The sequence below is a fragment of the Opisthorchis viverrini genome (genome assembly GCF_000715545.1).
Source record: "Opisthorchis viverrini unplaced genomic scaffold opera_v5_24, whole genome shotgun sequence".
NCBI classification, from domain to species: domain Eukaryota; kingdom Metazoa; phylum Platyhelminthes; class Trematoda; order Opisthorchiida; family Opisthorchiidae; genus Opisthorchis; species Opisthorchis viverrini.
Genome location: NW_008751680.1, coordinates 2,848,917 through 2,867,349, shown reverse-complemented (window position 1 = coordinate 2,867,349; position 18,433 = coordinate 2,848,917). Strand labels below are relative to the sequence as shown.

At 46.4% G+C, this 18,433-nt stretch overlaps 2 protein-coding genes across 2 annotated transcripts in view; one reads left to right on the top strand and one right to left on the bottom strand.

Annotated features, from left to right (window-relative positions):
• T265_02122 (hypothetical protein) overlaps window positions 1-10,935 on the bottom strand; it is a gene marked incomplete at both ends in the record, with an annotated part of 54,615 nt that extends 43,680 nt beyond the window's left edge. Inside the window, one exon of the mRNA XM_009166281.1 lies at window positions 10,647-10,935. Coding sequence (XP_009164545.1) covers window positions 10,647-10,879 — 233 coding nt within the window. The remainder of the gene's footprint in view (window positions 1-10,646) is intronic.
• The window catches only part of T265_02123 (hypothetical protein), a gene marked incomplete at both ends in the record, with an annotated part of 35,523 nt that overhangs the window by 7,466 nt on the left and 9,624 nt on the right, over window positions 1-18,433 (top strand). The window contains 2 exons of the mRNA XM_009166282.1: window positions 10,649-10,812; window positions 17,164-17,295. Coding sequence (XP_009164546.1) covers window positions 10,649-10,812; window positions 17,164-17,295 — 296 coding nt within the window. The remainder of the gene's footprint in view (window positions 1-10,648; window positions 10,813-17,163; window positions 17,296-18,433) is intronic.

Below are 18,433 nucleotides of genomic sequence, written 5' to 3'. Positions count from 1 at the left end.
AAAATATTTCTGCCACGCAACAGATATCACTCCCGACGGATGCATCATCTCTACTGTCTTCGATGCACCCGGTTCGCCATCCATCGAAACATCTTTTAGAAAGAATGTGTCATGAAACTGGCCACACGAATGGTAGTCTGCATTAAATTCGAATCTATTCCTCGCCAGCTCCGTTCACTTATGGATAATTTTGTTGCGTCGGGCGCATGTAAGTATGGCATCAGAATAGTCATTACCCACGTTTTCCCAAATGGAGCTGAAAAGCCATAGCTCACGCGGGCGGATCACTGACGCCCATCATCATCCTCATTATCGACAACACACCAGGATTAAATACTGGTACTTAACTGCATCCACTAAGCGAAATCATGGTCAAATCGAGGGTGAAGACTTGACAGTTGTGTTCGCCATCAAAAGGTTTCACCAAAATACTAGGTGAGCATCAATTCACTCTCATCAATGACCAAAAACCTCCCATCGGTACTGTTGAATAAAGAACGCGTCCCAGTTTACACAGCTAATCGTCTGCAACGCTGAACAGCCAGGCTTTTAAGCTATGATTCTCCTGTCGAATACTAACCAGTTGATGCCACATGTCAGGCTGATACGCTATCAAAGCTGGTAGATTCTCAGTGCAGACAGCCCGAAGACATTCGTCGCAACGGTAATGCTAGGGGGAGAAATTCATACAGCACTAAATGCCGCAATTTGAGTAGTTCCGGTCCATGACTCTACTGTACGTGTCCCCTTGCTTCAGGAGGTGATCTGTCGACTTGTTCCGACAGGCAACTTCAGATGTTGATCTTTTCTTTCTGAGGTTGGTAGGTTTATGCCGGAGGTGTGGGTATGTCCACAAACACTTGCATTCCGGGCACCTCTGATCTAATGGCATGAGGATTCTGGCCCACAACTATGTTTACTAGTCAGGTGTAGATAAACAGCTACAGAAACACACTCACGGGTGTTCAAAGTGCTAGTTACCGTCAAAGTCCACCGCATGGTCAAGGTTTCATCTTGGCTTCTCGGATTCCAGAAGTCATTGATGGCTTAGTGGTTAGAGCGCGAATTTACTGACCCGAAGGTTCGTGGTTCGAATGCAAACTCTCCATCCCGACTTCCCCTGTCTAGGTTTTGGCAACGTGGCACTACCCCAACCTTCTGCTTCCTTAGAGTGGTATAGCAGCTAGGTACCGAAAGAGAGAACGATCTTTTCTTATTTCGGATCCGATCAATGGACACTATCATCTGCTTAAAGCAAATAGCCGGAAGTTTTTCCGACGAAACCTATCACTTCTTGCACCAATAGTTTCAAAACCTAAAGTGTGTCCAGTCATTTTGGAGTCCAGAAAATCTTAGCCTCCAATATTGCATTTATCTCCATGAAATTTTCAACCTGTTAGCGGGACAATACTTATTGTTTCCTTTAAATTGAAGAACTGTGGACACTCTCAAGAGAGCGATGTTGAAGCATGTGTAACCCAAGGACGTCAAGCACGCGCGACGTTTGCTGACAACCTGGAAACGAAGAAGGGAACAAACTATTGACTACTTCAGAGCCTGGACTTTACTGTCTGTGATGCTGATTTTCAGGCAACCACAGCCAACGGACACCGAGATCAGTCCGTGTGTGACGCTTCCATCACTAGTTCCCAGTCACATTCCATCAGGCGGTGACCTCTAGAGCGCATCATAGACTTGAAGAGATGGTTGGCCGGACACGTTCGTTAGAGGTGACTCAAAAACAACCTGTGGCTTCACCATCAAACTCGACTTACATCGTCCTTGACAAGGAGACCATCTTCGTCTGAGTGGTATTTTTGTAAGAAACGAAAGCACTCCCGTGCCAGGTGCCCTGCTCGGAACACAATCTGCAACGGATGTGCCATGACACCCAGACTTAGACAGAGGGACGATTGAGGTCCTCAACCATACCTTTTGGCTCGGAAGCCTGATCACAAAACACCGGTGGTCGGGGAGGATGGAGATTCACTGTAGTTTTGTATAATAAGTCGCTACTAATGCTTCAGCCCCCCAACCTGAAAGGCCAGGGGACTGTGTTGGTTAAACCTCTCATCACTGATCAAACCGGTATGAGAAACTACGGCTGTCGCACAGACACCCCCCCAGCTAAGTGGGTCGCGGAGGCACACAGACCGTTACGCAACTGTAGGGTTCAGTCTCTTCGCCAGCAAGAAGCATTCCAATCCACCATAGCTGGGCAGTATCTATAAGCTATTCTCTGTAGTAAATCAACACTGTGCTGGTAGCCATCAGGTGGATGAAGCATGGCAAAATGTGGAAGAAGCTATGCTAGAGGCGTTCAAAGCTGTCTGTTCAATTTCATCGACTGAACGACCACTGGATAGAGTCGAGATCGCTGGCCATGATTGATGCCGGGAAATCCATATAGGTAGGCAACGAGTAAGAAGGCGCATGCGAATCCCCCGGACATCAAATACTGAAGGGTCTAAGGAAAAACTGTATACTCTGGTGGGCACTGGAAGCACAGAGAAAAGAATGGGGTTTTGTTACTGGAATTACCCATGCCATGTACTAATTAATATAATCGACCAGCAAAAAGAAAGCAGCTGTCATAGAAGGCATCAGAACGGGGGGGTTGGCATCAGTTCCTCTCTAAAGAAGGTGGAGAATCCCTGATGACGTATCTGATAAAACTTATTCGTGCCACATGGACTGAAAAGGCCTACAGAATGGAGTACATCGACAGTCATTTCTATGTTCAAAAAGGGTACGTGAACGCGTCCAGTCTGTCCTACTTTATGGATCCTAGACGTGGCCGCTGTGTGTGGAATATCTTCGGAGACTCTGTGTTTGACCAGTAATGCTGAAGTACACCAAATATTTTTCAGGGAAGTCCACTCTCCCTCGATGGATCAGCTGGTCACACTCTAATGGTAACGCTGGTTAGGCCACGTACTCCGTGTTGCAGAGGACCGTTTGCCTCCAGGAGCCCTCTCCACCCAGTCTTACATCAGATGGAGATGACCCCGGGACGGTTAGTTCATGAACTGGCAACGAAGCACGAAATTCCTTGCCAGTCACCTCAGTTGTCGTCTTCCTGTATGGGAGACAAAGCAATGGTTAGCAATCCTGACAGATATGGCCATGCCAAGCAGTCAATAGTGATCTGGTATCAAAGCAATTGCTTTCACTGATTAGCTCTCAATCCTTGTCCTATTGAACGGATAGAACCGTGCAATGTCAGTGCACGTCGGGCAGCTGGAACCTCTGCACTTTGGAGCACGGGTTGTGAGCTGAACTACTGAACTGACTGAATTGAACTGTGGCACTACGACGACAGCTGTGGAATCGAAGGTGCTCTCATATCTCATCCTTCGATTGGTGATGTAACACTTTTTGAACAAATTGCCTAGCACGGCGAATGGATCGACGACCACCTGACCAACCGTCAGTGAACTGTATACAAACAGGTACTTAGAATCGTACTCGACTGATTTTGCTTCTTTCATTCTGAGATCGTACGTGGATGCAAGGGGAGACGCAGAACCTATGACAGAACCCGAAGCAATTAACCAGAGACTCTCTGCAAGTGAACCCGTGAGGTAACCTCCGCTCGTGAAATGTTACAGTTGTGACAGCAGGAACCGAACAGAGTGTGGCGTATCCAACTCCATATGTTCCTAACGGCTGACACGAAATCCTCCAGACTTTAAGCCCATCATTACGAAACAGTACAGGGGTACCAGTTGCGCGCTCAATTAGCCTATCACCCTAGGTCTGTAGAGCTTAAATCAGCTGGTCGTTATGTGCTTGCTGGGCACCAGCTATCCCAACTCAGAAGAAAGGAAGTACGGACCTTCATGAGAATCTAACATATGTATCGGCTTTACAACAGTGATGTCCATAGCTTCGTTAGAGGTGAGATCATAACTGCACACTGTTTCCATAAGTTCCGAAAGGCTAGCGTCGTAGCCAACCGAATTAAGACCACAAGCGGAGGCACTGTCCGTGTAGGAAAGTCAATCAACTAGTTCCTTTTCGTTTATGATGCCAGTGATAGTGAGTTCGTCACACCGATAACATCGATATAGGTTGCCACAAGCTTCAAAAACCATATGTGGTCACTCATCTCTCCTGGTGGATACTCGATGCTAGGTTCCGCGTAGAACATGGGTACACGCCCTACTAGATCTCGTTTCTACTAACCCGAATTTACTGGCTGGAAGGTTCGCGATTCGAACCCGACCTCTGCATCTCTACTTCTCCTGTACGGGCTTGAGCAACTTGGCAGTATCCTATCCCTCGTGCCCCCTGATGGCATGGCAGTTGGGCACTGAAAGGGTGCTAGAGTTGAACGATCTCTACTAACTTGTTCATGCGAGGTCGTGAAATGAATGTAAGGCGTTAAGGGGGGTATAATGCAACAGGATCTAACATGTTGCGAGCAGTTTGTCAGAATCGACTGAATCTGTAGCGGTTGCCCAATCTGATTAGTGCAGCAGATGCGGATGCATTAATTAGATTGGGCGACCGCTACAGATCTGACGACGAGAATCAACGTCAGTGTAATGATCGTCCTTTTAGCCTGGCTAGAAGAATAGGGCCTTAAGTGAAATATTGCCTTCACCAGCACTCAACTCTGACATTATTCACGGTGAACGATGTGGCGCTGGATGGTACCTGCAAGTTCATATACCTTGGTTCATCCATTTCTCCTAACAACCAGACTAAGGACAACCGGAATGCTCGCAAAACGTTGCTATGGCTAGAACGAGTACTCTGGTGCAGGAAGGAAATCAGTTTGCAGACCAAGTTCTGAATGTACCAGTCCTCCATCTGGACTGTTTTATGTTTCTATACTCCCGTAAGATGGAGGCTTCCGATATTTGCTACCTGAGGTATTTTGAGTACGTTCTTAAGGTCGTGTATCGAGTGTGAACGTCCGCCTTATATGCTTCATATTGTTCAGCTGTAGCACCCTTCCAGTGTTTAGCTGTCGTGGATGCTTTGGTACCTACCCAACTCAATCAGCTGACCCAACAGCGTCGAATCTGATGGTTTGGACGAGTTCTCCACTGCTCATATACGAACGTTCTCAGAGCCCTTCTTGCTCTTAAACTGCGCCAAGTTTGGCGTTGTGTGGGTGATCGACTGTAAACATAGATAGACACCTGAATCTACAAGGTGTCTGTAACACATGCCACATGACCAAAAATTGGGCCACTGCGTGCGAGAGCCATGCCACCGACAGCCGTGCTCGGGCAACTGCGATTCGGAATACTCACGATGGCGACTCATCCCCACGCAAGTGATAACCGAATTTAGTTTAGTCAAGTGAAGATAACGCTGTTGCTCGTGAAACGTCATTTACCGAGACTACGGCTGTTACTAACGCCTCCTTCAGAATGGCGCAAACTATGAGGTGGAAAATGTATGACTTAGCAGAAGGGTGTGAAAGAGATTAACAAGAGACTATGTGTTGTTGCTGCTATCCGTCTACCCGGCCAGGGTCCTTGTTATCCCTCTGCTCTTAAGTGTAAACATTGCAAGCACTGGTGGCTGATCGACGTCAGTAGCGCTCTTGTTTTCAGTTTCCTTCCAGACTATCTGATTGGGCGCTTCAAGGTGTAGGCACCTCAGAATGTTTGTGATAGGCCAGCATCAGGTCCATCTCTCGCCATTTTTTCACTTTTGGGCTTTTTATGTATAATCAGATAAACCTTGGTTGTACGGCAGTGAAGCATCAGTGCTAACACTGGTACTGCTGTATCAAAGGAGTATGTTGCTCGTGCTCACTACCCATCGTCTTTTGAGCAGAGAACATCAACCCACAATTGCTGCAATTCGGCGTTCGATCAGCAGGCCGATTGTCAAAGCCCAGAAAGAACAGTTCGGTCTATTTCCCCATCACTAGAACAACCGTTATACGCTGACCACCACCAGTAGGGCTGCCTGCGGAAGAGTAAGTCACGAAAAATCCCAGCCTCGGAAAAAACTGACCCATGACAAATCAATACCTCTTTGGAGGGGCTGTTAGCTACCCGTAGCTACCCGGTCACCCACACACTTGACTGCTCAGCTCACACTCGCAAACGACATCACATCAAGGTGACTCATCAGACGTCGATTGTCTGCACCGTCTAATGAACGTAGCAAATACTCATGTGCTGACGCGCCCACATACACGCAAACGGACCTACATATAGGGAAACCGAACACAGTCAGCACACAGACTCGCGCGCGTGCAGGGAGCAAGGAGTCAGCCAAACACTCCAAGTCCACGGACAATTATGGAATACGTGTAGCAGCCAAACTGCGGAGAAAACACGTTCCCGCCGTCCGGACTTTCACCAAGGGACTCTCACATACGATAAGTTCCATTTTGAGTTGCTCCTTTATTTTATACATGCCGCAAATCGCTTCTGTAAACTACTGTCAATCACAGTAAAAACTTTTATCAGTGCATACACCTTCTGATTTGTATTATGGCTATCATCAATAGTGCACTTACAGGGCGCGGCCTATTCCACCTGCTTCAGTGTGTGTGAGAGGACAGAAGGGGACGCGTACAACGAAGGGCATCCACACAGAGGTCATGTAACTGAGCAGAGGAAACGGAGATAGATTTATGTATGAGAATAGCCATAGATTGGTATCCGGTGTCCGGAGTTTCTCTGCTCATGTTATGACTCTCACATATAGCACCTATAGATTGTAGATCCATCGATGGTAGCACGCACTTGATGAAGAAGGATGAAGGATAACTAAGAAAAAAATCGCTCAGCTGTGGCACCTTTCAGTGAGTAACCGCCATGCCATCAGAAGGAAGCACGAGGGATGGAATACTGCCAGGTTGCCCAAGCCTAGACAAGAGAAGTCGAGAGGTAGATGTGGGGTTCGAACCACGGACATTCCGGCCATCTCGCCCCGAAGCGCAAGCCGCGCTAGAAAAAGAGTGAAACAGTTCAAACGAACAGCGCTTGGTAACCTAGGATGGAAGAGGATATTTTTAGATGGCAATCAAAACAGCGATGTTCGTTTGGAGGCGGTCCCATAAGCATTTTTCCCGGAAGTCAGCGATCATGGGACTGCACTCGGATTCACCTGCACCGGCATGACTTCAGTTCGAACTTAACCAATCCACCTTCTAGGTGTACAAATGGCTGAAGCATCTGGAATTGAACTCGCTTCAAAGGATTAAGGTCTCGACGAAAGCTCGAAATTACCTAGCGAAACGAGTGGCACAAATGAAACGCGTGTAACACCAGGGTGTAGCGGCTTTGCATGACCCACCTAAGTGGAGTCAGGTGCATTTAGATTGTATGCCGCAAATAATAATCAATAGTAACCGTCCAGCTGTGACACCCTTTTGGTGACTAGATGCCATGCCACCAGAAGGAAGCACGGGAGCTGGAATACTGCCTGGTTGCCCAAGTCTAGGCAGAAGCCAGAAAGAAGGAAGCACGGGAGCTGGAATACTGCCTGGTTGCCCAAGTCTAGACAGAAATCACAATGCAGAAGTCAGATTCGAACCACGGACCTTCCGGGCAGAAAATTTGCGCGCTAACCACTACGCTATTTGGAGTAGACTGCGGCCTCATGTCCTTTTTTCGGAACTACTTTGGTACCCTTTGCGAGCAGAGTGATAGGGTACAAACTAGTAGCTGACGAAACCATGTTATGAAATAGCAATCCGGTTATCTGGAAAATACTTCAAGAGTGACCGAAAGGTTTTGTCGTGTCGTCTTGAGAATGCACTGCAGACGACAAAACAGAAAACTTCAAGCGCAAGAAACATATATATATATATATATATATATATATATATATGCAAGTACAAGCATANTATACGAGTAAAAAGAGCAAAATGCATCTGACAAAAACTGCATCATAGTCGTCTTTGTGCCGATCGTCTGGCAACTTCCATGAGTGTCACAACCGGGAAGTTTATTGTTGTCTGTTTGTCGTGTCTCCTTACGCACCAGCTGACTAGCTATGGCACCATAAAAGACAAGTTTTATGACCCCCTGAATGCCCTTTTGCAGCCAGCTAGTCACCATCAACATCATCACCATCGACAGCATGACAGCAGTGTTCAACACCGATGCTTCACTGCGGCCAGCTAGAAGCTCAGATATAGCGGTTGTGCCCGGATATCTGAATGCACAAGTGGGAATAAGTGCACTCGAGACTCGATTAGGTGGTCGACATGCAGTAGACTCGGCTCGTACAGACAATGGTGAACAGTTGTTTCAGCTACGTGCTGACCGCGGGCTATTTTTATGCAGTACTAACTTTCGAAATAACCGAAGTCCTCTGACCACATGGTGTCTTCCAACAACGTGCCAACTACAAACCCAAATAGATCACATCACCGTCAGTTAACAATGGTACGGATCAATAACTGACTGCTGCTGGTTATTGGAACACATAAGAATTCGGACAACGCGCTAATCCCATCCATTTTCCAGGGCCGCGTAAGGTGCAAACAAGTCATTTAGTAGCTGTGAGACTGGTATATCCGGAAGTTATCGTTCTCTGGAGTCTCTTCCCATTTCCAACAGATGTGAATTCATACTAAAACGAGATGCCACATATTTTCAGTGTTGGAAGTCTTGCCTGTGTAACGGCGCCACCAGGCCTACTCAAGCACTGGAAATCTGACAGTATACTGGCACTGCTTGAATCTCGGAGTATTGTTCCTGCCGTCCGCGAAAATAATCTGGCCCGACAATTATCAAAAGTCAAGTGAATCTGAGCGTGTGCGCCGACTATGAAGCCAGTAAGCCGATAATGCTCGAAAATTATTTCAGGTGATTCGTGCGACCGCCCTCTGGAAACCGCATGTGAGCGAAACCGTAAGGGATAAAAGTGGCGCGACTATCTTGAACAAAGGACGCCTCGACGGCTGGGTCAAATACTCCGAACAAAAATGCCACTCTTGAATTCTACAACTGAAGTAGAACACTGGACGGTGAACCTGGAACCCACTGCGGCATCCGAGGTTTATGACTGCATACGTTCTCTCGAACGCCACCGAGCTCATGGTCCAGATGGCCTTCCATTCACATTGTTCAAAGATGGAAGTGAAGTCCCCAGGTAGCGCTTGTCCGGTGCTTGCCTGCATCCGGGAAAACGAGACTGCCTGAGACAAGTAAGAAGAATCAGTGATAGCGCCCACTTAGGCAAAAAGGGGCTCGTAGTGAGTGCGGTAATCACAGATGGATCAGCCTGATCCCGGTTGTCACTGTTCCTTCATCGCCCTATGGTCGCTAGCGAAACACTGACCTGAGAGCATCAAGAGGGATTCCAGCCTGGTGGGAGTTGCTTTGACCAAATCTCCAACTCCGTCAGGTGTTAGAACAATTCCATACATAAAAAATGCCCACAATTTTAGTATTCTTGGGTTTGCAGGGTGCATTCGATTTGGTTGCCTGGTACTTTCTTCTTGACACGCTAGCCCATCAAGGAATAACCCGGAAATTTGTGTACGTAAAAAGTTCTTTGCATTGTCAGATTTCCAAGCAGGTGGGAGGACGGAGGGAGTTCATGAAATTGTTTGATGCAGAGAGCTGTCAGTCGAGGATGACCAACACATCTATTCTAATCTAATTTCTTGATTGGTGGGATAATAAGTCGAAAGCTGCTAGGTCTTCAAAGCGTTAGCGTCCAAACAGCTGCCCACGAAAACATTACTGGTCTGGATTTTGCGGACGTAGCTTTTCTGATATAAGGAAAACAAGCCATATGTTTTGGGATGATTTGCAAAGTGCATTCCAGTTCTTTGGCATGAGTTTTGCACCGACAAGCTGTATGGTTGAAATTCTGGACATACATACATACATACATACATACTGAACACGCAACGTACAATCCAGGGAGAGGCACTGGAAGTTGGAGAGCGTTTAACGTGTCTTAGAAGTTGTATTAGTCCCGATTGTAATGTGACAGATGAGGTCGGTTCACGTCTCTGCAAGTCTCAGATCACGTCTGCTTATTTGAGACATCGATGTACTCAAAGCGATATAACCCTGAATCTCAAAGGAAGCATGCATCGGGTTATAGCAGGGGCTGTTTGTTGTAAGGCTGTGAGAATCCGACTGTTCAACCAGCGGAACTGAGACGTCTTTAAGTCTTCGACAACCGTGTGGGTTGATGTCGAATCAACTAGAGAGTACGAGGACTCTCATCGGAGCATGTGTTCAACCCCGGAAAGTGTGTTGATTGGGCCATGTTTTGCGCACGTTGAACTACTGTTTGCTAAAGAACGTTTTCCGTACCCAATCGGGGTGGCGGAAGCAGAGCGGGGGGGGGGACTTTTATCAGGCGGAAAGAATGCTGCAAGAGTGTAACGTCATTGCACAGATTTAGCGAAATCGGTGTTCTTAAATTTCAGATAATCATGGGTTTAAAACAAAATTCGGGTAGCTGAGAAAATCCTTTTTAAGTAAATCATTACATCAGGAAACATGATTGCTCGAAATCGGAAAGATATGTGGTTGAAAGACTGCCGTATGGAAACCTTGTGTTAACACACTACCATAAACAGGTTCATTCAGTTAAGCAGACAAAACATGATTTGCTGAAAATGTTAAAATGTTAAAATTGCTCCTGACTGCCACCAATGAAAGGATGTAAATTTAATTTAAATAGATATAACTCACAGCGTGCTTGACGACCGAACTGGTGGCGCCGGTGCGAAATCAGAAATATTGGAATCACTCAGTAAAAAGGTAGCCGACGGTGGTGAAAGATTATTCACATTAGTGCCCGCCATGAGTACAGCTCCAGAATTATCCAGACTTATATCCGGTGACACGCCGTGTGCAGGTAAGGGAGGTGGCCCCTCTTGGTGTTTAACATGGCTAAGTTTCGCAAAATCAACTGATTCATCCATTTCAACATAAATAAATCCATCGCTCGCCCAGAGTAATCGTCATTGTAACCTTCCCGCCACAAGTCACACTTGATTGACCCGCAGGCCAAAGACGAGTAGGTGATTGGCTCAAAATTGTCATTTGACAAGGTCATTACAGGTCCCAGTCTTATTGTCGGTGAAGATGTGTGCCTCACCATGTGCGGCCCAGAGCAAAATGGAATTAGGGTTCAGGAACTGAGTGGTGAGCTCAACTTTATGCGCGTGTAGTACACAGCCAGCTGTGCACATAACATGCAGTGAAACCAATAGTGCTGGATGACGGAGACGTAATTTTTATTCATACTCAGTGTGGCTAATGGATTCACTCAATGAGAAGAAATAGGCGTGGTTGGATGCTATGGATCGTCGTGAAGCGAACTGACAGACTCATTGGATTCAAGAAGATGGTCTAAACTCGAAGGATCATGGACGACAGGAAATTTCTGCTTGGCTGTGACGTTAAGCGCCATGGAATGAGGCCTCAGCCGAGAGGGGATGTAGCCTAAGATTGTAAGACAGCGTTGACAACTCGCCCTGAGAGTAGCTTTGGGTGCAAATGTGGCTGCATATATGACACTCATACAAACTTTGGTACTCAAGAAGAAGTAGTTTGTGGTTCAATGGCCTGTCTAGGTTGGGCAGTGTGTGAAGGGTGAGCATCGCTTTCGTAGCCTCCAAATGGACATATTCAGCATACTCACATCATACTAAGGCCAGGGAAGCCAGATAAGACAAGTAATCCAGAAGCTGTCAGATGAAAATAATGGAGGAGAAACGGTCATCTTTTTATGTACAATGGAGGGAACCGACCAAACTGGTGGCTTGTTTTCGAGGAAGAAATTTGGGTGCAATCCACGTAGGGATCCAAGGTATCTCCAATTATGTCACGTGAATTATAGTAAAAGGCCTTCCAGGGCTTGAAGCTGCCATACACCGCTCACTTGCTTTTAGAGGCGGTGGTGATACCACCAAAGACGCAAAACAAGCTAGTAGTGCAGACACGGCAGTGTAGAAAACTATGTCGGGATAGGGGCAGCAGGTAAATGAAAGTAGGAACGGTTGGATTAGACCGATTGGCGATTTCATCTATGGGCTGATTGAGCACTTGGACCAATGAGGTCCGAATTCGCTAGGACCATGCCGGCTATCACCCCGATTTTGGGTTGTGTATTTGCTTGTTGTCAGGGCGAAGAAAAATGAGAAAAGGGTTGGTTTCTGAAGGCCAGTGACGAGCGTGTATCAGCGTGAAATCTCTTGATGAAGGAAGCAAGGTACAGAGAGGTCAATAAGTTTTGGTAGAAGATATCACAAATGGGTTGTTTTTGTGGAGAGAAAGAAGTCCTTCCAGTCCCGGGAGGCCAGCAAGAATGAAAAAGCCAGCAAAATATCCGGAGACCAACTGTGGTCGTAGCAAGGTGAGCCTCATTTGAAAATATCAGGTCGAAGATATGTTGGCCACGAGTGAGGCTATGCACAATCTGGGACCAACCTCGTGCACAAAGTTGGGCAAACAGCGAGACGTAGCGGGTGAAGCCCAAAATAGGGGAACAGGAAATATCCGGTAGGTTGAAGTCACCCAGTACGAATTCAGGTGAATGAGGAAGGGCATGTGCAGTTATAGAGGCGGGAAATGGGGTCGGTGGTGCATAGATACAACTTACCGGAACAGATGGTTTTGGTCTGTTCTACGGAGATCCAGATGGCCTCTGGAATCCCTTCTAGACTGGAATCACCAATGGGGGTCTCACGAAGTTCCGATTTGGAATAGAGGGCATTGCATTCATCCCCTGAGTTCCGCCTTTCAGAGCAATGGATATTATGACTAGGGGTTTAAACAGCCGTGTTCGGAGTTTTAATTAAGAGCGATGCTTCAATCACACAAATCAGGCTTGGTTAGGCGACGACAACAATGGCACAGAGAGTATGGATTTTTGGCAGCAGTGAGCGAGCGTTTAACAGCATCAGTGATGGGTCCATTGGTGAGCACACCATACCGATTAGGAGCTTACTAACCTCGTTTACGGTGGAGTTCGTTACTGGGAGGAACCGGATGGAGAAGATAAGTGTACATGAAAGAGAGTGGACTAGGCGTGTGTTCGGAATAGGTTGAGGTATATTCACCACTGGGGATGAAGTGGTGAGGGGTGGGTGTAGTAGGTTTGAATCCATGGCAGAAGGTAGACTATGAGGTTCATTATGCGGTAGGGAATATCTCTGGAAGGCTGGTGTTCAGCTCGAAGCGTTTGGGAGTTGGGACGTGTCTTGGGACATGAATTTGTTTGCACCGGCAGAAGGCGTGAGAGTGATATGGTACAGAAAGAGGCGGTGGCTGTGGAGGGGTGAGTGGGTGGCACCCGAAAACGGCCCACGGTTGGAACGGAAGTGGGTAAGCAGGTTGGTGGAAGCACATAAGTGTCTAAGCTGGCCGCCGGTATTTGCGGATGTGAGGTTTCACCAGACTTGCGGTACGTGTGGTCTGATTTACCTGTCATTAAATTGTGGGGAGGCACGAGCAAAGTCCACTTATATTGTGAAGAACAAGAACAGATTATCGACGGCGTACTTGAGGTGCCCTACGTATCGCGTCCTTGACAATAAACATTTGAGTCCAAGAGCGTATTTTGGCGGAGGTGCAATACGAAGGGACAGCAGGTCAGAGGGTCTGTGACAAGAATGAGTGCTGTCAACGTCTGGTGTTGTCACTACTCTGGCTAGGAGACGTGCCACGCCAGTTGTATCAGCACCAGGAGAGTGTTCTACTGGGCGAATTTGAGAATATGTAGTTTTCGCTGGTGGTGAAGCAGAAAGTCCATTTGCAGTAGCGATGATAAACTCAGGGTCTTGGAAGGCTAAGAAACAAGAGACTTCCGAATAGTTTGGTGTCAGCTGAGTGCTGGAGGCAAACATAGAGCAATGAGAGTTTAAGAGCTCCACGATAGGCGTCAAAGTAAGTACTGGGAGCTGCTGGGGCAGCAGGCTCAGGTAACTTTTTGGCAAGCTGCATTTCCATTCGAGTAAGGACAGCTTTCATTTTTATGGTTTGGAATTTTTCGGTTGATGCGAGAATAGCCTCGGGTGTTGGAGCCTCGTGCATCCTTTCCATCCCGGAATTGCAGTATCATTCGGCAGCACATGGATAGTTTCAGCTGTCGAGCTGCCGAGCTTTGCACATGGTGTCCACGCCAGTTTTGGTGTGCTCAAGCGGAATTTAATCAGGTGTGTTTAGTATTTGGACCTAATGCTGGTATTGGATGCGTTGACAGATCTTAGAAGCAAGCGTGTCAATAAGAATTAACGCTCTTTATAGGTTGGTTGGGTCGCATGTTGCGTCGGGGTTTGAGAAACATGCAATCGGGCGTGTGGTTGAGGGAAGGATATTTCATTTTCTATCTTGTGCAGACATGTTCCAAGATTTTTCAGTTCCTTCAGGACCTGAGATCCTATCGGAAACTGTGAGAGAAGAGTGTTGCCAGGTTGAGGAAGCAAAGATATATCAGTTGGTACTGCTGAACAGTCTGAGTGTAATGACTGTTTCGAATTTTTGAGCAACGAGCACCAAGGTTAGCAACCAAACCGGAAAAACTCCGAACGAACTGCTACGCAAATGTGTTGTACTATAAAAATGGAAGTAATTACACGGAATACCAAATTGCAAACCTCAACGGTACATCAAAAGCCAAGTAAAGGGGATGCGGATCAACAGCCAACGCGGGATCGAAAGCGGGCCGCATGTCGTGCTTGAAAACAAATTTACAATTGACCAAGATTTTGGTAAAAAAAATAGTGTAACCGAAGCAGTAAAAAGGATTTGCGCGGTAAGGAAAACATGAAACATAAATGTCATGTGAAACTAAAGGTGGTATTCAACTACACTGGTCCAAAAAGTGGTGGTTCATTTGAATTGTCGACCGGGAAGGCAGTCATTCAAGATGGGAGGCAATTTTAAATATATACGAAAATGCAACACTGATGTTGCTTGGAGTACCGTTTTCGCCGGTTTTGAAAGGTTTGGATGTCGAGAGCTAGGTCTTCCGTCTGTAAACCTCTCCTTTGAACATGCTGGGGAGATAGATTATGGGGACTCGGTGTCTAGCAACCGCTTTTAAATGGAAGACGAGGGCGGTGTAATAATGAGATACTCAGGAGCAGGTTGAGGATTGATTGACTTGGGGGAAAACGGTTGAGAACTCCAGGCTAGTAGAAAAATCTAGATTGTCTTGCGAGAGTCACAGTCAGTCTTAGCCACCTAATTGAGCTGGTGGTTTGGATAGGACTGTGGAAGCTCGGGACAGTGACGGCACGTCGTCAGGGAGGGTTATGTAGAGGATGACTAAACGTACTCGACGAACTGGGAACTAATGCTGATTAGGCTTACTGTAAAAAGGAGACCTGGTGGCCTTCGTGCTCACAGCTGTTTGAAAGACCACCGTAAAAATAATTATCTAATATAAAAATGATTAGTATACCTATTGATGGGTTAGAATCCACAGAAATTTTCTTCAACAACTGCCCTTGAAATTTTAGTTTTGTGGTTGTTGTAAGAGTTCACCGTCTTGGACATGGGAGGTCATGATGCATGATGACTACATTTGTTGCAGCAAAGACTGCGCTTCGTGGATAACAAGGTAGTTTTGGGGTATCGGGCAAATATGATAAGCACAAGTGGGTAGCTATAGGGTTATCCTCAAAGCAGCCGAAGGCCCCTTTGGTACTCAAATAGCAATGAATCGCCAAGAATGGTGTAATGTGATTAATTTCCACCTGCATTTGGTCCTATGGGGTTGAGTAAACGCTCTATAATGTGATGTTCTTGGCCCAACCGGAAGACCAGCCTGAACCAGCGCTGCATTGACGATTTAGCTCTGTACACGCGTCTTATTGCACACTGACCCAATAGGTAGAGGACCGGATGAAAGGCTGCCTTGAAAGATTATTTAAATCGATCACATGCGGATAATGGGGAAGCGGACAGAATTGTGCGGGTCTTGTGGGACAGGAGTGTGGGACGGGAGAGCTGAAGCAACCAGTTAGTATTTGACCAAGCCGTGACATTTGCTGTGGGACGGACCACAGAGGAAGCTTCTATCGCCGCGGGTGTCGTCAGGGGGTAAACGAAATTCGTCAATTTGCCAGTGGCATGATATATGTGCCTAGGGACACGCCTCATGCGAATCACTCTTCGTTAGCGACGTAATGAAGCGTGCAGAGTTGCAGGTTCTCCCGCGCAGAGACGGGTATATATTTTTGGGTGCTGCCCACATCAGTCATTATAGAACGTTTGGTATGTAATGGCCACACTCTTGAAGTAACTAGTTTCCTTGGTCTTGGGGCAAGCCGTATAAATATTCTTGGATGGCTTTGCCGAAGCAAAAATTTCGGAGGCCTGTGCAATCAAAATCTACGTAAATTAGCTTCCGAAGACGCTTTTGAGGGAGAAATATTTCGTACAACAACCTAGTGCATATTTCCTAGGTTTTACCGCTTACCGATAGGTAGACGGGACATATGAGTTTCAGACGTCAATGCAGGCCACGAATTGCTTTTGAGTTTCATGGACCTCCGCTGAAAGCGTTTCACTTCTGATTTCCCCTACCCCGGTTGCTGGGACTGCTAACACTGTCTGTTTTTTTCGGTTTTAAAACTGGAGGAACGTGAAACGGATAATTATCCAGCTTTCGGACGGTGGGAACTTCCATGACCTGGGCATGAGAAGAAAGTAAATAAGCGATGCTTTCAGTGTGCATGCAGTATAGACCACCGTTTCCTGGTACATTAGGTAGCCAGTGAGTGAACTCGTCTATTTCTACTTCTCTCTAACATTCGAATACCCTCCTTCTGATGCATCTCCGGTTGACGAAACTTCCCTCACAGGAATGGAGCTTGTCTTGGGAGTTTCCGATTCTGCATATTTTTGCTCCATCAAGGGAATATTTATTGGTGCAATGAAAAAAACTAATGGGTTTTCTTGCAATAGAAAGTTCAAGGGTTACTCGAGAGTCCAGTAAAACAACAGCCTCTTGATTGTTCACCTGTATTCACCATGCATGGTACCGATGCAGCATATAGTTCCTCCGCAGTGACAGTAAATTCCGTCTTTGGGGCTTATGTTTTTCACTCCAGGCGAGTAAAATGCATGGATATGAAAGGTATGGACCAATGTGCACATGAAAGGTTAAACTCAAGCTTCTCTTAACTTCTATAAAGCAATTTTGCTAGTTTAAAGTTTTCTTTTGCATCCGTTTTTTCTTTTTTTGCTTCCACAGAAGTTTCAACAAAGTTTCGACCAGTGAATGTCAGTGCAAGCCGGCATACAGGTAGCCCAGGTTTGATTCTGCGACCGGCCGCTAATCGGCGAGGCTTCTTCCGATTAGACGTAGACAGTGCACCGCGGCTTGGTGTGTGGCTGGTGATAGAATTCATCCAGCTCAATTTACGGAAGAAGGTGACTTTATCAAGCTCTATTTTAGTCAGAAGCACGTTTAAGATTTATGTGACTCTAACACGGTAGCGGCTAGTGGTTACGTTACTGGTGCTGTGTGAAGTGATTACTTCTTAAATGAGCCTACGTTTGAGGAGCGAACGGATGTGAGCATGGTTCCCTGGGGTCGAGGTGATCTTTTACCAAAAGATATGGACTTCACAAAACGTTAGACACGCAATACTACTTGCGTGAAGCAGCTTAAGTCTTCTTCTGTTAGTTTTATACGCTAGGCTTCTAATGCCCTTAGTTGCTTCCGGTGAACGAACCCAAGGTTTGAATAAAACTGCTGAAGACAGGGTGATTGATCCGGGTAATGAATTATGGTATGGGTCTTATTAGTCTGGAGTTAATCGTCTGCAATTTGTTCATTTAGGAGTGGCGTGCATCAAGCTTCAGAAATACTTGTTTTACGTCACTATCTCAACATTACTTGCGATGTTGAGGCCACCGGAGGTGAAATTCTACGCGGCGCGATCATCGCGTCCTCATCGAAGATAGCCGTGAAAACAGCAAGGAACAGCTTTATATCCTAATTGATTCGAAGCGATTAAAATATCCGTTGTGGTCTGTTCAAATAAGCACTGTCGATGAAGCAAGTTATATATATTCATGGGGATAAAAATGTTCATGTGGTGTGCCCACCTTTTGGCCCCATTAAGGTTGATGGAGCGGGAGCAAACTTCGCTGAATAAATGTTGGTTTTTGATTGGGAGATTTTTGGCTAGCAGCATATCCATTGACCATTTGAAAAGACTTTTTAATTCCCGGACGTAACTCTTTCTTGGCCCTTGACATATTTGGTGCTCTGTAGTTAAACCCAGTTTCCGCGTTATGTCCACCATGCATTATCTTGAACCCGAATTGTAAGCAATTCACGAACTGCACTCAGTTAGTTTTAACGAGGGATTAGGCTGAAAAACAGCGGAAAGTGCTGTATCGGTGACTGACCCAAGTTTTGGTAGGGAGAATTTTCCAACTATCACAGTGTGGCCTCTCGATGGAACTTACTCACGACCAGTGTATTTAGCTGGATTTTGGCCGGAACTTTCACT